Below are 16,459 nucleotides of genomic sequence, written 5' to 3'. Positions count from 1 at the left end.
CCTACAGCTAATGTTGTGGGGTCCCCCACCTGTATTCGAAATTAACGCCCCGTTTTCCTCATATCCGATCAAAACCTGCACGTACCAGTATAAAACATGTGCCGGAAAGTGTCGCTGGTTGCCTACGCAGTCCATTGTATTTAAGCAGTATTCGCTGGTACCATTCAGCTAGCGAGCGGACGTGCAAAATTCCAGTTATTCGTGGCATGTCAAGATGGCAACTCTAAGGAATAAAGGTAAGCCCCGGAAATTTCGTTATTTTTGCATTCCATCTCCTACGTATTGTGTATCTGATAGTAGATAAACACTTGAAAGTTCTTCAGGAGAGTAACAGTCGTCTAGTACAACAATTGAGTCATTCTGATTAACAAAATGCAGCATCTTTCGGCGATATGTTTAACGGTGGTACAGCCTTCAGGCAATGCCTGGAAATGGGCGGGGCTTGGTTAATAAACAGCCAGTACTGCTAGCAATACAGGAATGAGGAAATAACGGGGATGGGCCGGCTTTTATCGCTTGTGTTGTGGTATGTGGTAACACATCCGCATTGTACATGTACATGTATGTGACATTTAAGGAAACAGGTCCACATTTAATGGTGAAGCTTTGACCGGGATCATGCCAAGGCCTGGATGGGTGTGTGAATTCTCTGAAATGACCAACTTCAACTTGTATTGTAGTCATGGTAGCCTGTCCAAGTAGGCCTAGCTTTGACCAAGCGTGGACTCTACAGAGGTCGGGCGATAGTACTAGTAGACCCAGCCGTGTCCAGATGTTAAAAAAGACGATTTGTAGAGTCCAAGTTACTCGGACTACAGTCACGACAATGCTGCTAATATTATGGTTGTGTTCATCAGGTGTTTGCCAGAGAATAGATGATTAGTAGAGGATTTAATTTGTAAGAAGTTATAGGTGTACCATGCCATCCATGGGCGTACCTAGGCTTATATTCTGTGGCAATGGCAGTGCTGTAACATGTTAAAGTCACCAAAATTCTTTATTCTGAACTGGCATCACGTGATCATGCCGATAGGTCCCACAGATGATTGTGTTGGGTGCAATCATTTGATCTGCATGATCAATCGACCAAACGCTCTGCAGAATTGGTCAATTCTGCATGAAATCTCTGACTTCACTTCCCATTTTGGGAACAGTCTGTCTTAACCATGAATAACAAAGAAAAAGTAATTATCAACCAATCATGCACTAGTACAAGGGACAAATCACACAAAGATCAAGTGATCTTACGTATCGACTGATTGTGACCAACAGTTACATGGATTTGTCATCTTTGTAAATATACTTGATTGGAAAATAACATTCTGTCGCCATACCTGTAATTTTTGAGCTTTGAAAACGTGAAGTTTAAAAAATATGACCCAGACCAACCATCCTCCAACAGTTTCACTGAAAAACAGGGAGGAAGTAGAAAGTTGCACACAATGTATCAAATCTGCATGTACTTGTTAAAAATTATTCACCTTTCCAGATGAAAGACCCTAATCCCGAGTAATAATCACCCATCATATTGTATCATTGCACTCAGGTCATGCTCCTTCATGATGGATAGACGTACATGTACAGTGAACATGTAACACGCCAGTGAAAAACTGCACTATTCTTTGCTTGCACTTCTGTGTTGTAGACCGAATTCCATACATCGTACCATTATTGGTATGAATGAATACGTCTTCCTGAGTTATCTCACTGAGCGGTCACTTGTTCAGGCATTTCAGTAATGCCCTATGCACTCCTCAGTGATATAATATGCAAAACTTCAACTGAAAAAGCACATTGCATTGACAGCACAGGGTCAGTCCTTGTACAGTTTACATGTAAATACCTGCCATAGATTAGGTAATTATGGTCCAGCCCATGGCCAAAATAGATGGATCAGGTGTCCCTTTTATAATTCTAACCATCAATTCATCAGTAGAATATCTTACTATGGCCTGTGAAAAATGAACATGTAAACAATGAGAAGTGACAGGTTTAATTCATGTTCCATATGGAGGCCAGGCCACATGTACATTATTCTCAGCAAAAATCACTTTATTTCCCCAACTCGCCTATAAAATGAAGTGTTAGCATTAGCATTTGAGCTTAAACTGTCTGGAGACATGATCATGGGTGTATTTTGGCTGAGCATATGGGATTTGGACCCATAGCAACATGAAAGACAGCCCACTTTTAATGATGCAAGGCCATTACATGCAGATGTACAGTGTACGTGGGTGTTGTCCATGTACATCTACATGTATGCAGGCCATGTGGAAAGCCAGCCAAATGCGGAGTTGTGTTGAATGTCACCTGAGGCAACTCAGGCAAGTGGGTATTTTTGAAAAGACTCTGGGGAACAGCTGAGTTATTCATACTGGTTTATATGAAATGCACTTTTTAAACCATACCATTTCCTTATTTCCCAGAACCTGTGGTTGATATTTTTCAGGTTTTTTTCCTGATCTAAAGCTTTTAATATACATGTAAATCACTTTCTCTTGTCCTTTATTAAATTTTTTGGAGGAAAGGTGATTTAGAAATTCCTGAAAATTTTGACCAAGCAGAGCATATGCCAAATGTTGATATTTAAAACTTGTCTGCAGCTGCTTAAAGCACAAAAATTGCTTAAGCGTGAAAAATCTTGCTGGATAATCAGGTTACCAGCCAAAAATCCATGTGATCTACATGTATGTTATTTTGGGATGGTATTCACGGTATCACCTGCCTTTTGGTTAGCCTGACAATCACATAGATTTTGATCTGGTAACCTTTGTTTTTTAAGCAATTTTTTTTTTGCACTTAAGCAAGTTTTGTACTTAGGCAGCTCTATGAAATTGGCTCCTGTTATCTGTATGTTGTTAAGTTTTGCTGACTTATAAATACACAAGGGACAAATAGCTTAAGCCAGTAGCTTCTAGATATTTACATAGTTATAACTTGTTAACTGTTTTTTGGGCATTTTTACCTGTCAGTTTTTACTTTGCTTTGTTGTTTACTTAGTTGAGGATGAAGCCTTTGTTACCTTGACAACCAATGATTCGTATGGGTATGGGGCTCTTGTCCTTGGTCAGTCTCTACGAGATGTGGGTACAACCAGGCAACTGGTCGTCATGGTAACAAAACAAGTCAGCCAGCCAATGAGGTATGAAAACAGAATTAATGCTAAACCAACGTTAAACTCACTGCTTGCCAATGATGTCTATCGTTAGAGGGAATGTGATTGAATTGAGGTCAAGTATGTAGGGTGTATTCATAACAAGCTTTGAGAAACATTGTGAAATAACAAGAGTGTTTGTAAAGCAGAAGAGAATGTTTAAGGCTTTCATGAGAAAGTTTTCTGTTGCTACAAGAATTCAACACTGTTAACCCTAACCCTACATAATACTGTAGATTACTACTTGTAGTAAAATGTAGTAATCAGCGCCCTCGCTTGTAAGAGGACATGACCTTATTGTTCTCTGAAGCCATAAAATACAATAGATAAGACAATGTAACATACAGTGCTGTGGTACTATGAATGCATGGCTTTATTGTTCTCTGTACGAGTAACAATGGAAGTAACCTAGCCAGAAGTAGTAATTTGTAGCGCTAGGTACAAGCCAAACAATATGCTTGGCGGTTAGGGTTAATAATATTGATAAAAGTGTTGGTACCACTATCATATTATTTACACTTTGGAGACATAAAAATTCTTCAGTAAGTCACAGGCTTTGTAAAGTGTCACCATTACTCCAGTCATTTTTATTTTGAGACTCATTAAATCAGGAAAAAACTTCAGTATGCTATGAAGTTATGCTGTTGTCTTGCAGGCAAGGTCATTTTTCGTCCATTTTCATTCAATCCTGCAACATTTGAGGCTAAGTGGTTTACATACTTCAGAGATAATTGGAAATGAAATCCTGTCTGACTGTTAAGTGCTTGTCTTCCTGGTTCTGATTAGGAGGCAGTTATCCTTCATCTATGACGTCATTCAGCAGGTAGATCCATTCGATAGCCAGGACGCGGCTCATCTTGCCATGTTGACCAGACCTGAGCTAGGCATCACCTTTACTAAGATTCATTGCTGGACGCTGACACATTTCAAGAAATGTGTCTTCTTGGATGCAGACTGCTTGGTAAGATTCCAGCTACGTGTAGGATTGAAGTCAAGTACATTTACCTCAGGATAAGTAATTTCATGGACATTATTGTCCCACCCCCAAATATCTTGACTAATCACGGGACTTCATTGCTACACAGCAGCAGCCTGTTACAGGGAGCAAGCTTTCTACATTCTTACAACCAAACCCTACTGACTGTACTTTGAGCATGAACTCCCACAAATACTTGAATGCAACAGGTCAAGCATGAAGACTGTGATGTTTTGCAGTTTTCTTGACAGTTTTTTTTTCTTGAGGACTACTGCAGAATGAACAGATTTGTCAAATTTCATCAGGTTCTTCAAAATGTTGATGATCTGTTTGATCGCGAGGAGTTTTCAGCCGCCCCAGATGTTGGCTGGCCAGACATCTTCAACTCCGGTGTCTTTGTCTTCTGCCCTTCGGAAGAGACGTACCAAGGCTTACTACAGTGCGCAGTAACACAGGGTAGTTTTGATGGTAAGTCCAACAAGTTGATAACTTTGATGTACTTTAAGTCTGCTAGAATTCAATCAAGATCAATGGAGATCAAAGTTTGTGCGGTGTTACAGAATATCAGGGTTTTCTTTCTTTCTTTTTTTAATTTGAAATGCAGTGGGTACTTTACTCGTCTGTGTACGCAAATGATTACTTTTTTGTCAAAGCTCTCTTTAATATGAAGTATGGGCCGAGTTGCTTAACCAGTTGACTGACTCGGGCCTTTGGAAAAATACAAGCAGAGGTCAAGTTCAGTTTCTAAATAGCTAAAGTGCATTAAAAATCACCCAATGTGCTGACCATGGCCGCTGTGGGGTGAATTTAGGGTACATGCGATAGGTACATGTTCCTCTATCACAGCCTGACATGGAAATAATCTTGTGAATAAGGAAAACTCCAAAATCCAGGGACCCTCCTGTACCTAGTTTAGGAATTGAGGAAACATTAGGAAACCGCTGAAAAATATCAAAGGAAACAGAGGTTGTTTTTTGTCTACAAAAAGATTAGAGGAATTCAGGAAATGACATTTGCAGTTTCTTTCTGGGTGGATCATTTGAGGAAGTCAGATATCTCAGCATGTCCCGAACATCGATGTTTATAGCCTTGCTCAACCTTTTCTCATTATACATGTAATATGAAAGGTTCACTTATGTGTACCTTAAAGGTCTTTCTACAAAATTTAGAAGGTTTGCGGATATCTGCAGACTGTGTGCATGTTTTTCACCAGCTATTTCAAAGCAAGCAGGAAAGCTTGGTTTTCAAACTTGCATTATCTGGTAGCAGGATAAGATGCATCATGTTCTTCTCAAAGCATTTTAGAATTGACATGTTGACAGAGGCTGACATTTTACTGCCGTGGTGTTCCTTCATGTAATTTGTCTCATCACATGGACAGGTGGCGATCAAGGCTTGCTAAACACTTACTTCAGTAATTGGGCCACGCTAGACATCAAGTACCATCTGCCCTTTGTGTATAACATGACATCTGCAATCAGCTACACCTACAGACCTGCATTAGAAAGGTATGTCAAATGGCACCTTGCCCTCATCATTGATCAGCTGGGAGGCAGTGGGTCAGCAGAGTCATCTTTCATTCCGCCACAGCTTTTCTTGATCTTGTCTTGGGTTGGGGTGACTGACTCCTCAATCAGACAGGCCACATGCATCAGTGTTTAGTCATCTTCAACATAGTCACCGATATCCTGGATGGATACCCAGCCAAAGTTAATGGCAAACCATGAATAAGCTGGAGTTTGGGGTTGTATAGCCTGTAACCACTGCAGGTGCTTAGTACTCAGATTGTCTCTGTAGCAGACAAAACATAGGCACAAATCTAATTTAATGCAAATGGGGTGTGAATTCTTGAGATTTTCCAGATTTCAGAATTTTGATCCCTGGGGTTTGTTTTCGTCGTACAGGTTTTGACTCTTTACATAAAGGAAGTGCAGGATTTACAATTCATACCCATAGGAGAGATATTAAACCTTTTCTGTTTAAAGCGCTCAAGAGTCAATGAGTAATTGTTACGATCCCCTGCTAAATACTTTGTGGATTTCTCCCCATCCCTCAACATCACTCTGTGATGTACTTTTGTCTTCATTCTGTTGTAAATAGTTTCACAGCAGGGTATGTGACCTTGGTTGACAGGATGTGTAATTCCATGCTTGACGCGGCATATTCACCCCCCTCAGGCCTACCAGAGCCTGCATTTTAGTGCATCAATATCTCAGCTTTATGTAATACTCTTCCTTGCAGATTTGGCAAAGAGATTCGAATAGTTCACTTTATCGGCACGGCCAAGCCATGGTTGTACGTCTACTATCCAAGCACCAACTGGCTAGCACCACCCGAGAGTGGGGACAGTGGACATGATATCGAGTATGTGAGGAAATGGTGGGATATCTTCCTCACTAAGATCAGGCCCAATATCGAAGAGGAACAGGTGAGTTCATTAACATTGTGATTCTGACAGGTGCACTTGAAGCCAGCGGCAGCTGCTGTTGTGTGGTTAGTTATTGACTGTGAAGCTTCCAATGCACTCACGTGAAAAGAGTACCAGGTTTGGAAATCAGTCCGTAGATTTTGCTTGGAAAAGCCTTGGTAAATATTCTTGGGAAACGCACATGATCAGATAGCGAGTAAAGAAAGGTGGTTCACTTGTCAGTCTGGGCAGCCTAGATTGGATCTGAATCAGCAAAGATATGTGGAAAGATATATAAGGTATTACCACATCAGACTAACCTGAGTGGGGAGTTGGTAGGCTAGCGGTGTGATATTCAGGGGATGGCAGAGGTGGGTTACTCATTTCTTTTGTTCAGCTATAAGGAACAACAGCCTAGCTTATTCTTGGGTCGTTATTAACAGGAATGGATGTTTATCAGCAACTTCTTACCTTGGAGGAAGGTTTTGGGGTGTATTGATTGCTTGATTTTTCTGTTGCAGGGAATTGACTTGTCCGGTAAGTTTGGCAAACTTCGTCTTGAGGTAAGTCCCTTGGGTAGTCCCACAGGGGAAGGGTCTTCATCCGAGGCCTCTCGCCAGCAGGACTGGGAGAAGGGACAGATTGATTACCTGGGCAAAGACAGCTTTGATAACATCGCCAAGCACATGGCTGAGGTGGAGAAGACTGGAGCTAAACCAAAGGTGCCCAAGAAATAAAAAACCCATGCCCCAAAAAAGAAAAACTGAAACTCACAAACAATGCATTGTGATGGTTTGGGTTTGTTGTGGAATGTGGTCTCTGAAATGGTGCTCTGAAATCCCAAATTTGAATCTGAGTCCAGAAATCAGTGCTAAGATAGCCAAATTATAATAACAAGCCATAACAAACTTCCTGATAATACCGTAAATAATCAACTGTGCTGTGTAGCAAATGAAGACACTTATTAATTTCCCCTCCCAAGTAAAAAACAGAAGCCAGCAACAGGCTGCCAAATTTCATGTGAGGTTTGTGAACGTATACCCCTGGTAGTAAGTAAACCCTTCAGTGGCTCAGCTAAATTATCATGTAAGTCCATGAGATTGTTATCATTCTGTTGAAATAATAAACAGAAAGTACAGTAGTATGCCATACTGACCGAACTTACTTTGTGCTATCGGCAGGTGCTTTTGGCAATTAGCGAAATTTCTTTCCGAATCTGACAAGTAATGATTTAATTTGATGTATTTGATTCCCATGTGATTTCAAAGCCTGATTTCCATGCGAATTCAAGTTCCACTCGAATCAAATCTCATAATGCGTTTGCTTGGGTCTCAAAAACTTATCACAGATGCTATCTTGAAATTCTACTCACAAATCAGGTGAACTAATACCTGCCTTATGAAGTAAACTGTGAAACATTTTACCTTGAGGCAATCTTTCTTCCATCTGCAGTATGGTAGTTTGGTAAAATTCTTTCACCTTGTAGAGAAGATTAAAGTTCCAAACAGTAAGCAGACGCTGCTTTCAGTGTTTTGGTTTTGTTTCTGCGTTTGTGTGTGCTTCACAGTTGCTCTTGTGTTAAATGTTTGTATGTTTTTAGACAAAAATTGATTGGTAAAACAAATGATTATAGAACTTGCTGCAATCATGTAGATTTTCTATTTTGTTTGCATTTTTATGTTGAAACAAAAGTGCTTGAGAAGAACTTAGTCTACCTTCAAGAAAATGAGTGTCTCAAATTTCTTGATTTCCTTGTTTTAATCTAACGTCACATTTTATCGCTTACTGCATGGATTAGTTGCAGAAAATAACTCTGACAAATAAACAGCTTCCCTTGAAGATTTCTTTTAGCAATATAAGAAACCACAGGATATCCGCTGAGTAGGTCATAAAAATGTAACATTTTTTGTTTGAAATTTTGTTCCCAACTTAAGCCAGAGTTTAGTGAACTAGTTCATTGCTACATGATTGAAGATACCTGTTTGTATTTCATCATTAACTGCGTGTGTTAATTTTGTGTGGCTATTACACCCTGTGCTAAGCCAAGGATATAAAGCAATCTAGAGGTTATTGATATGCATGGAGGGCTGGCTAAACTGTACTTGACAAGACTTAATCCTGTTCCTGAATTCGCATTGTCGGGACTGTAACTGCGCGTTGTCATGGCTCCCTGCATTACATTGCAGTACATGTATTTTGCTTTTGGTTACCAGTAATAAAAGCAGTAACTGTAAGCTTATTTTAGATGCATGTAGTCAGTGAAACAAGTCTTTCCAGTCGGTGTGTGTGCATGTTTTTGAAGGAATATTCTGTGTTAAAACTCTCAGACTTGAAATAGCGCCTTCTTTCACTGCTTTTGCAGAAGTGTTCATAAACCTTGAAAGCTGTAACTTTTGTAAGATGCAAAATATGGCTACCACATGACTAAAAACCATTAATGACTATGGCTGATTGATATCCATAATGAATATTCAAATATATCCATAATGAATATGCATACCCTCTTTAATATGTAGAGTTGTAACTTGTACACTGTTGCCTTTCCACATATGCTTCCGAGCTGTAGAATAACTTCTGTGTATATTCCTTGTAGAGTAGCATAGCTATTTTTGTATACGAAATCAGTCAATGCAGGTAGAATTTGTGAGAAATGTGTAAAATATATGATTGGATGACAGCTGATGACAGTCTCTACTATATCTGGAATTGGATGTGCAACAGAATTTGAAATTTTATGTTTAGTGTGCCGAAGTGCGTGGCATCACGAGGCATCGCGAATAAGTATTATATTAATGATTGTTGGTGTATAATGATAGTGTTGGATGATGATACTGTACAATGTTTGCCTTCCTTTTCCTACTGACACAGCGAGCCAGTTCGCAATAACAAAAAAAGAGGCAAGGTCATTTGGGAACGAAACATGCGCTTACGGCCGCGCTGATAGGTCAGACCACACACGCACGTCCAAATGACCTCAGCATGCTTCATTTTGGGCATACGCTGTTGAAAGACTCAACTAGCTCATTCTGTACTGCATCTCTAGTTTGGTTATCTCTTGGACTCTGAAATGTCCAGTAAATAAGGGGCCTGCTGGTGTACATGAATATTGGTGTGGTTGGAGATGTTAACATTCTTCCCTTAGTTTTTGGCAGTGTTTCTTATCACCTGCTGCATAAATAGATGGTGCTATAGGATGGAAGGGAAGTATAAACTTCATCTGCACCTTGCTGTGTGTAGATTGTAGATGTCAGAGGTCACCGGAATTATCCTAAGGATAGTCACATCTGCGTTTGGATTGAGTTGTTCTCTTTAATCTTTGAGTGGCAGTTTGTTGATAATTTCAGTTGACCTCATCTGAGTTTATAACAATCATCAGTAATGCCGTATTTTACTGGTTGACAGATTTCGGTTATTCTAATAAGTAGGTCTACTGAAGTGTGTTGATAAACACTCCAGTGGAACTGTTATCAGCCAGAAAGGAAACGGAAACGACTTTGTGTTTTTTTAAACTTCAGTAATTGTAATTGTGTGATCAGATTGAAGCCACATATTTGCCCATATTTATTGATTGATTTGGAGTTTTAGACATTGCCCCTTTGTTTTTCTGATGATACGTTTATTAATTAATAAATCGCGCCCCACGTTACAAGAAAGCAACAGTGCCATCTTGTGAGTTTGAAAAGAAAGTGTCCCTGTCAAATTTTTGGAACAGCATAGGATAAAATTACTCGCCCATGCCCACGAATACATGTGATCGCAGTTCCAGAAAATGATATGCCAAATTACCATTCCCCTTGCAGAACAGCGTAAAATTGACAAGTACATTATAATAATTGTGATGAGATTTCAAAATCATATTTGAGCTTGGATTTTTTCACAGCAGGTTCATGTTAACTTGTTTGCTTATGTCATGTAACAAGAAATAAAGTAAACTGGTAAAAACGGTGATTTTCCCTCTTTCTGCCGCATGTAGTTTTGTTTCGTTAAAACAATTCACTGAACTTTCTCTAACGGAGAGGTTGCATGTAAGGCCCAGTAATAACTACTTCTGAAATCACTAGAACCACAGTTGCCCCCTTCAGCTAAGCAAGGGACGCGCCCTCTACTGTGACACAATACGGGAGGGTGAAAAAATTATACAATTACACTTTGCATTTATAATGATGGGGTGATATTTACACTTTGTGTCTGGAAAAAATAGTTTACACAAGGTCAATATCCTCTGTTGCCTTGCTCTGTCCTCGCTACAACTTGAGGTGTCCAAATCTCTCGAAGCACATAACCTGGAACTTTGCTCCACGTCAGTCAGACAAAAAAATTAAACCGCACGTTATCTTTATATAAAAGTGAAAAGGTGCAACTGAAATCTGTGAAAGTAGAAACTGAAAATACATCATGAATTATACTTTATTGATTGCAATAATGATAACAGGCAGATGAATATTTGTAGATATATTTGCCGTCATTTTAAAGCCAAAATTAAGAACCATAAAATATCAAATCAGTCCTTAGAACCTTGCCTTTTTGATCTTCTTCATCAACCCTGGTTAAAGGGTTAGTATCCTCTGTAGATCAAGTACCCACTAAAAGTGACGAAGCGATGTTCCCCAGAATGTACGGCAAAGTGCTCGGACGGGGCGTGTCTAAGCCACAGCTCATCTCCCGGCTCAAGGTGAAGAATGACGGCCTGGGATTGCATCACGTTACGCTCGCTGGAGTCGGCGTACACTGCCGTCTGGAGTTCCTCGTTCTTCATAAGTGATACGCCAAGGTACTTGTTATCATAGGAACGGAGCCTGGAGAGAAATTAACGCCAAAAAAGGCGTAGGACAGAGGTAACGACAACTTCATTAAATTGTTTCCCCCATCCCAGTAATAATTACATGTATTTCAGATTCATGCTCACCGAAGATAGATTAGCTATTCCTAACGGAAAGCCTGTCACGTGGACGGTGTTAAACGGTTGAGAAAGCACCAGCCCGCAGGTGGAAAATGCCATAACATGACTAAAGTTGTACATGTATTTGAAAAAAGTAACATTGTTGAGCTTAGAGGGAATTTGTGAACGGGAATAATGCTTGGTTGGTCTCAAAACGTTCGTTAAAGAACAGCGTGTATTTTTCTGATCCAAGCACATGCCACATACACATATATTCCCTCCAGACCACAGTAAAACATGCGTTCCTCACGTGAATGTAACGTAGTAAAAACCAGGGTTCTCGCAAACAAAGCGACTCCTTCGCCTCTTGAAGTCCCCGCCTTTGTTCACGTACTCGTGGTCGAACTCGATGGCACGTGGATCATCGGTTGCGCCGACTGTGACACCGGTACTGGCAACAGAAAAGGCACTCTTGGCTGGACCTGATGGTGGTGCATGGTGAAGAAAAAGAGGGGTTGATTAAAAGGAAAGAATTTAGAATCGAACCTGGAAATCTTGGGAAGACATCCTTCCAAGAGCTGGTTTGTAATGAGGGCGCTATAAGAACTTGGGCTCTTGTCGCCAACCTGATTAGGGCCTAAATATGGCCACTCCTTTCTCCTTATGCTCTTATGACGAATTGAATTGACACTAAAAACAACTTAGACGGATACCTAGGTAATGCATGAAGTTTAAAATCCTTACTTTTGTTTCGCACTCTGTCTACTACATCCGCCATGGCTTCTAGGTCATCATCGCTCAGAACACTATCTGTTGCTGGAACGCTAAACGTTTGCGTGGGCTGGCTTGCGCTGCCTCGTTCCTGGTCATCATTTGTCAGTGGTCCCTCCGGCCTGCTCTGATGTCCTGGATATTCTTCCATGTTTGGCTGGGGCATGATATGGCCAGCTGACGGTCCGGTCGGGTTGTGGTGAAGGGCAACGAGGACGAGACGCTCTACCTGGGAGATCTTCTCCGCGAGTTCGCTGGATGATTGGCCAGAGGGGGATATTGGGCGGACCTGAGGCCCTAGCATACCAGGGGCGGGCCCCATCAGATCTGGCTGTCTCCCTTGCTGATTTAGTCTTTCTTCTAGCTGTCCAATCTGTGATTTTGTACAAATAAAAATCTTTCAAATTAATACTGACACTTCGCCTGTAAACAAACAGCAACAAAGCACAAAGTAACACTTACCAACAACGTGATACGTAACAAGTCGACGACACCGACCACTGAGCAAAAATAGAGAGCTAACAATATCAAAAACTGAACTAGTCTCAAGTGCATTGGACTTGTTCTTAGTTTTGTCATTTTACCATCAACACCTCTTAATATGATTTATTTCCAAGTTAAATTTAACCTACCCTTCTCTTCAAGTTGTCATTTTCCTGATTCAAAGCCAACAACGAAGTCGCAATTTGCTCTGAGTCGGGTAGCATCGATGCCGAACCCGCCATAGTAGAGAAAGTGCTGCCTCTTCGGCGGTCCGGGCGAATTATCGGTGGTCCTTCGGGCGTTGCTGGTTCCATTTGTGGAAATACACCCATCTCAATCAGTTCAGCCTCTCGATTACCCATGATGTCATTCAGGTTCTGTAATGAGGATCGTTGGCGTTGTACCGGGTCGTCGTGGACTTGCTCGACGAGACGATCGACGACAGGTTGAGGTTGGTCTTGCTTGTTACGCAAACGTTCGTTCTGGGCGCGTAGCTGCAGGTTCTCTTCGGTCATAGCGTCAGATTTGGTTTGAAGTGACCGGTTCAACCGTGTCAACCTCTGGTTTTCACCCACAACCCTTGAGATCTGAGTGGAAAACAGACAGTACGCCCGAGTTGGCCTGACCATGGGAATTGTGGTCTGACGTTATGATCAATGCTCCAAGATTATATAACTCCCCGCTCCACCCCCCCAAAAAACTCCGAGCTTGCAACTCAAGTGTCTCATGAGTTTTAAAGCGAGTACGTGTATTATTTTATCCACCAAAATCCACTTTATTAGAGGCGTCTAACCGAAGTTGGCATCAAACAGACCAATGTGAATAGAACATTGTAGAACCGAAAAATACGCGTAGCGGATCAGCCCGTTTAGATACAGAAGAATACAATTCAAGATTCTATGATGCTGTGTATATTGAATTGTCTTACCTGTGTCTGAAGTCGGTGGTTCGAATCCTCCAGCGTCAGTAGGGTTGCACTCTCCTCATTACTTTGCGTTTCCAGCTCTTCCATTCTTCTGATCAGATCAGCTATGCCCTGCTCTGTCTGGGACAATCTCGTCTCATCACAGGTGCATCTGTGGGTGGCCAAAGGCCTTCCTTGTGACCACGGGCGATGCGGCAGAGCACTGTGATGGCCTGACACGGGGGGAACCGGTACCACTCCCGAAACGGGCCATGCTTCCCCGTGGGTGTGACGTGATGGCTTGGCCAGCACGGCTCTCAATACGATCACAATGAAGAAGAGACGCTTGTAGCTTAGTTTATTCTGAGACACCGCCATGATTGTTTCACGTTGTCTGCCTTTAAATAAATTAGGAACAAAACTTTTGCTGGTGCTGTAGTTCTATACAGGCATAAGTTGACCTGCTGAAGCAAAGCTCCTTCAGTAAATGAGAACCTCTTTTAATTTTGTCAAGCCCAGATCTTTAATACATTCCAAGTCTGGAAAAAAGACCCATTGATTGTCCCAGAATCTTTGAAAAGTAATATTTCCGAGAATCAATACAAGCTAAGGCATCTGGGTGCAACAAAGGGGGCAGTCCCGCGGTAGCGAAACAGGAATGCATCCGCTAGAACTTTAATTCTTTTGGTGGTCTCTTAACTTGAATCTGCAAACATATGGGGAGAATAAATACATGTAACTGCTCCGACACGTCGGGTTCAGAGCACCTTGGCAAGGTAGTTTCAGAAGATAAACACATTCCATAACATAAATTGCTAATACCACACGCATCCTGTTAGACTCAACCTAAGCCGGTGTCATGATCAAATTAAACAGGTGGCACTCCAATCAGTGCATTCACAGAAGCCCGTTATCCAGGAAATCATACCCAAACCGTGCAAGTAAACCTTGAAAGTTTTCTTATTGAAAAACATCTTGTCTTGCTCAGGCTGGTTGGAAGGGGGTTCCCCACAAACCCTGGCTAAACCTGCATGGACTCCATCTCCGGCTTCTGCCCTCAGCGTCATTAAGATGGGTTCATTTGATTTCCTAATAAGATGAGAAGCTCTGGCTTTCAAACACGAAAACCCAGGACTGTGTACTGAAGGTTTTGGGGTACATGCACTTGTACATGCACTTTCATTTTAATTCCAATAACAAACAACTGGGAAAGATTTACGAACATAAGACGCGGCTCAAGGCGGAAACGATACTGAGATCTGGACAGTGGTCTGAGTTTGGTCTAAATTCAACCTTTTGTCTCTCCGGTCGTGCATACAGACAGACATTTTCTGGAGTCTTTATTTCAGGACGAGCAAGCTATTAGACGGTGGCCTACAGGAAACCCAACAATCAAAATAAAAACTAAGCACTACTTCACATAACACACAAGAATTTAAAAATACCACAAGGACGTATACACAGCGGCTGTGTAAGTGTAAACTGTACTTGGACCAGTTTCCTCCGAACATCTTTTGAACCAAATTCTCCCTCAGGTATTGGGATTTTTAGAAAACTTATAATTCGAACACAATTCCGACATATAATAAAACAAATACGTCGTTTACCTGACTTATTGGCCAAGGTCGCTGTTGGTTCGTTGGAGAAGTTGGAAGTACTGTCGACCTGAACAAAGCCAAGTTGCGATCAGGAGACCTAATACTGCAGAGCTGTGAGGCCGATACTGAGGTAATCTTATACAACGCAAAAGCGTTCTTTCATGAGAAGACAGGTTAGCTCTGCTGCAACCAATAATGGGACTAGGATCAGTCGATCGATCGATGGAAATTGGGAACAATCGATTACGAATCACAATGCGTCGAAGTCAGACCGTACGACGTGTTTACACTAATGCTCCGGTCTGTACACAGCAGGCAAGAAGTAACTTCGTGGAAGCGTACCAGTTCAAGTCCTGGATAGTACGTAACAGCAAGAAAGGATTTCTCAGTGTCTGCATGGTCTGTGGGACCACCGTGGGACCAATTAGTTTTGAGTTGAGGTAGAGTGACCACCAGCTGTGGTAACTGTTTATGGTCTAATGTAAACACCACCGCGTAAGTGTATACAATACCGCTACTATAAGTAATCACAAGACCAAGGAATTATTATCTGCCCAGGGTTCTTGGTCAAATGGCCACATGATTAACAGCTTAGGTCATGAGGTCACTCTCATATCTTTTTCTGTCTCCTGGAAGTCAAGGTCATGGCGACTAAACTTGAAGTCTATCGCATCTCGGGGAACTAGATTTGACACGCGACAATAACTTCAGTTAAAGGTAAACCCCGGGAAAAGAGGAAGGAAAACGCGTAACCACACACAGGATCAGGACACAGTGTCATTGAACGTCGTTCAACAAATCGTGAGGGTCTCGGGCGTCGCTGGGAGGGGGGGTGTCTGGGGTGTCACCCCCCATTGGTTAATTTTGTCTGCAAAATCTTGGTCTTTCGGCAAAATAAAAGTACGTCAAGTAGGTGTCGGGCTAGGGAATCAGTTAGACTACTAGCTAGTACAGTGCACTCGTTTTGCGTGACGGTCCGGCGGCTACTAATTTCATGTGGCACCCCCCTTCAAAATGAGGAAACTTGCTTGCTATCAAAGCTAAAGATAAACACTTCAAATTTGACTGGAGCAGGCTTAATTAAAACCTCTCCCAGTGATCCCCGTGTCCCGGGATCGAACGTGTGTGTGGGAAGTTCAATAGACTTTCCAGAGAGAGAGTCGACTTCAAACTGGCTTGTGGAAACAATGTTTGTAAAAGCACTAACGGAGGTTTGTTGTTACAGCTATAACGTCGTGGAAGGCTTTAAGAATTTGGGTTAAATCGCTCATTGAAAAGGTTTATATG

General features: G+C 41.6%; 2 protein-coding genes across 3 annotated transcripts; one reads left to right on the top strand and one right to left on the bottom strand.

Annotated features, from left to right (window-relative positions):
• Window positions 1–140: 140 nt before the first annotated feature.
• On the top strand, window positions 141–10,485 carry LOC110981654 (glycogenin-1-like). The gene is made up of 7 exons (XM_022239389.2): window positions 141–236; window positions 3,001–3,142; window positions 3,941–4,115; window positions 4,436–4,598; window positions 5,512–5,638; window positions 6,372–6,558; window positions 7,059–10,485. The coding sequence occupies exons 1-7, from the start codon at window positions 215–217 to the stop codon at window positions 7,272–7,274; spliced, it is 1,032 nt and encodes a 343-aa protein (XP_022095081.1). The 5' UTR covers window positions 141–214; the 3' UTR covers window positions 7,275–10,485.
• On the bottom strand, window positions 9,922–15,612 carry LOC110981650 (uncharacterized). 2 transcript variants are annotated; one of them, XM_087145312.1, is made up of 6 exons: window positions 15,182–15,612; window positions 13,599–13,968; window positions 12,820–13,257; window positions 12,161–12,560; window positions 11,727–11,898; window positions 9,922–11,333 (listed from the first exon to the last, which is right to left on the bottom strand). In XM_087145312.1, the coding sequence occupies exons 2-6, from the start codon at window positions 13,950–13,952 to the stop codon at window positions 11,093–11,095; spliced, it is 1,605 nt and encodes a 534-aa protein (XP_087001438.1). In that variant the 5' UTR covers window positions 13,953–13,968; window positions 15,182–15,612; the 3' UTR covers window positions 9,922–11,092. The 2 variants fall into 2 exon arrangements, with proteins under 2 accessions (XP_087001438.1, XP_022095077.2); XM_022239385.2 differs by having other exon boundaries at window positions 13,599–13,972; window positions 15,182–15,611.
• Between the last annotated feature and the right edge of the window lie 847 nt (window positions 15,613–16,459).

This window comes from Acanthaster planci, linkage group LG14 (assembly GCF_054643075.1).
Source record: "Acanthaster planci isolate LZ-2023a linkage group LG14, COTS_SCS, whole genome shotgun sequence".
In the NCBI taxonomy this organism is placed as follows: Eukaryota; Metazoa; Echinodermata; class Asteroidea; order Valvatida; family Acanthasteridae; genus Acanthaster; species Acanthaster planci.
This window is presented reverse-complemented; position numbering and strand designations above follow the sequence as displayed.

Excerpts from the sequence above, each read along its gene's own strand:
- LOC110981654 (XM_022239389.2), top strand. The coding sequence starts at position 215 with ATGGCAACTCTAAGGAATAAAG. Across the intron at positions 237-3,000 it reads GGCAACTCTAAGGAATAAAG|TTGAGGATGAAGCCTTTGTT; the intron begins GTAAGCCCCGGA and ends TTGTTTACTTAG. Across the intron at positions 5,639-6,371 it reads TACAGACCTGCATTAGAAAG|ATTTGGCAAAGAGATTCGAA; the intron begins GTATGTCAAATG and ends TCTTCCTTGCAG.
- LOC110981650 (XM_087145312.1), bottom strand. The coding sequence starts at position 13,952 with ATGGCGGTGTCTCAGAATAAACTAAGCTACAAGCGTCTCTTCTTCATT. Across the intron at positions 12,561-12,819 it reads ATGACAACTTGAAGAGAAGG|ATTGGACAGCTAGAAGAAAG; the intron begins GTAGGTTAAATT and ends ACAAAATCACAG. Across the intron at positions 11,899-12,160 it reads AGACAGAGTGCGAAACAAAA|GTCCAGCCAAGAGTGCCTTT; the intron begins GTAAGGATTTTA and ends CACCACCATCAG.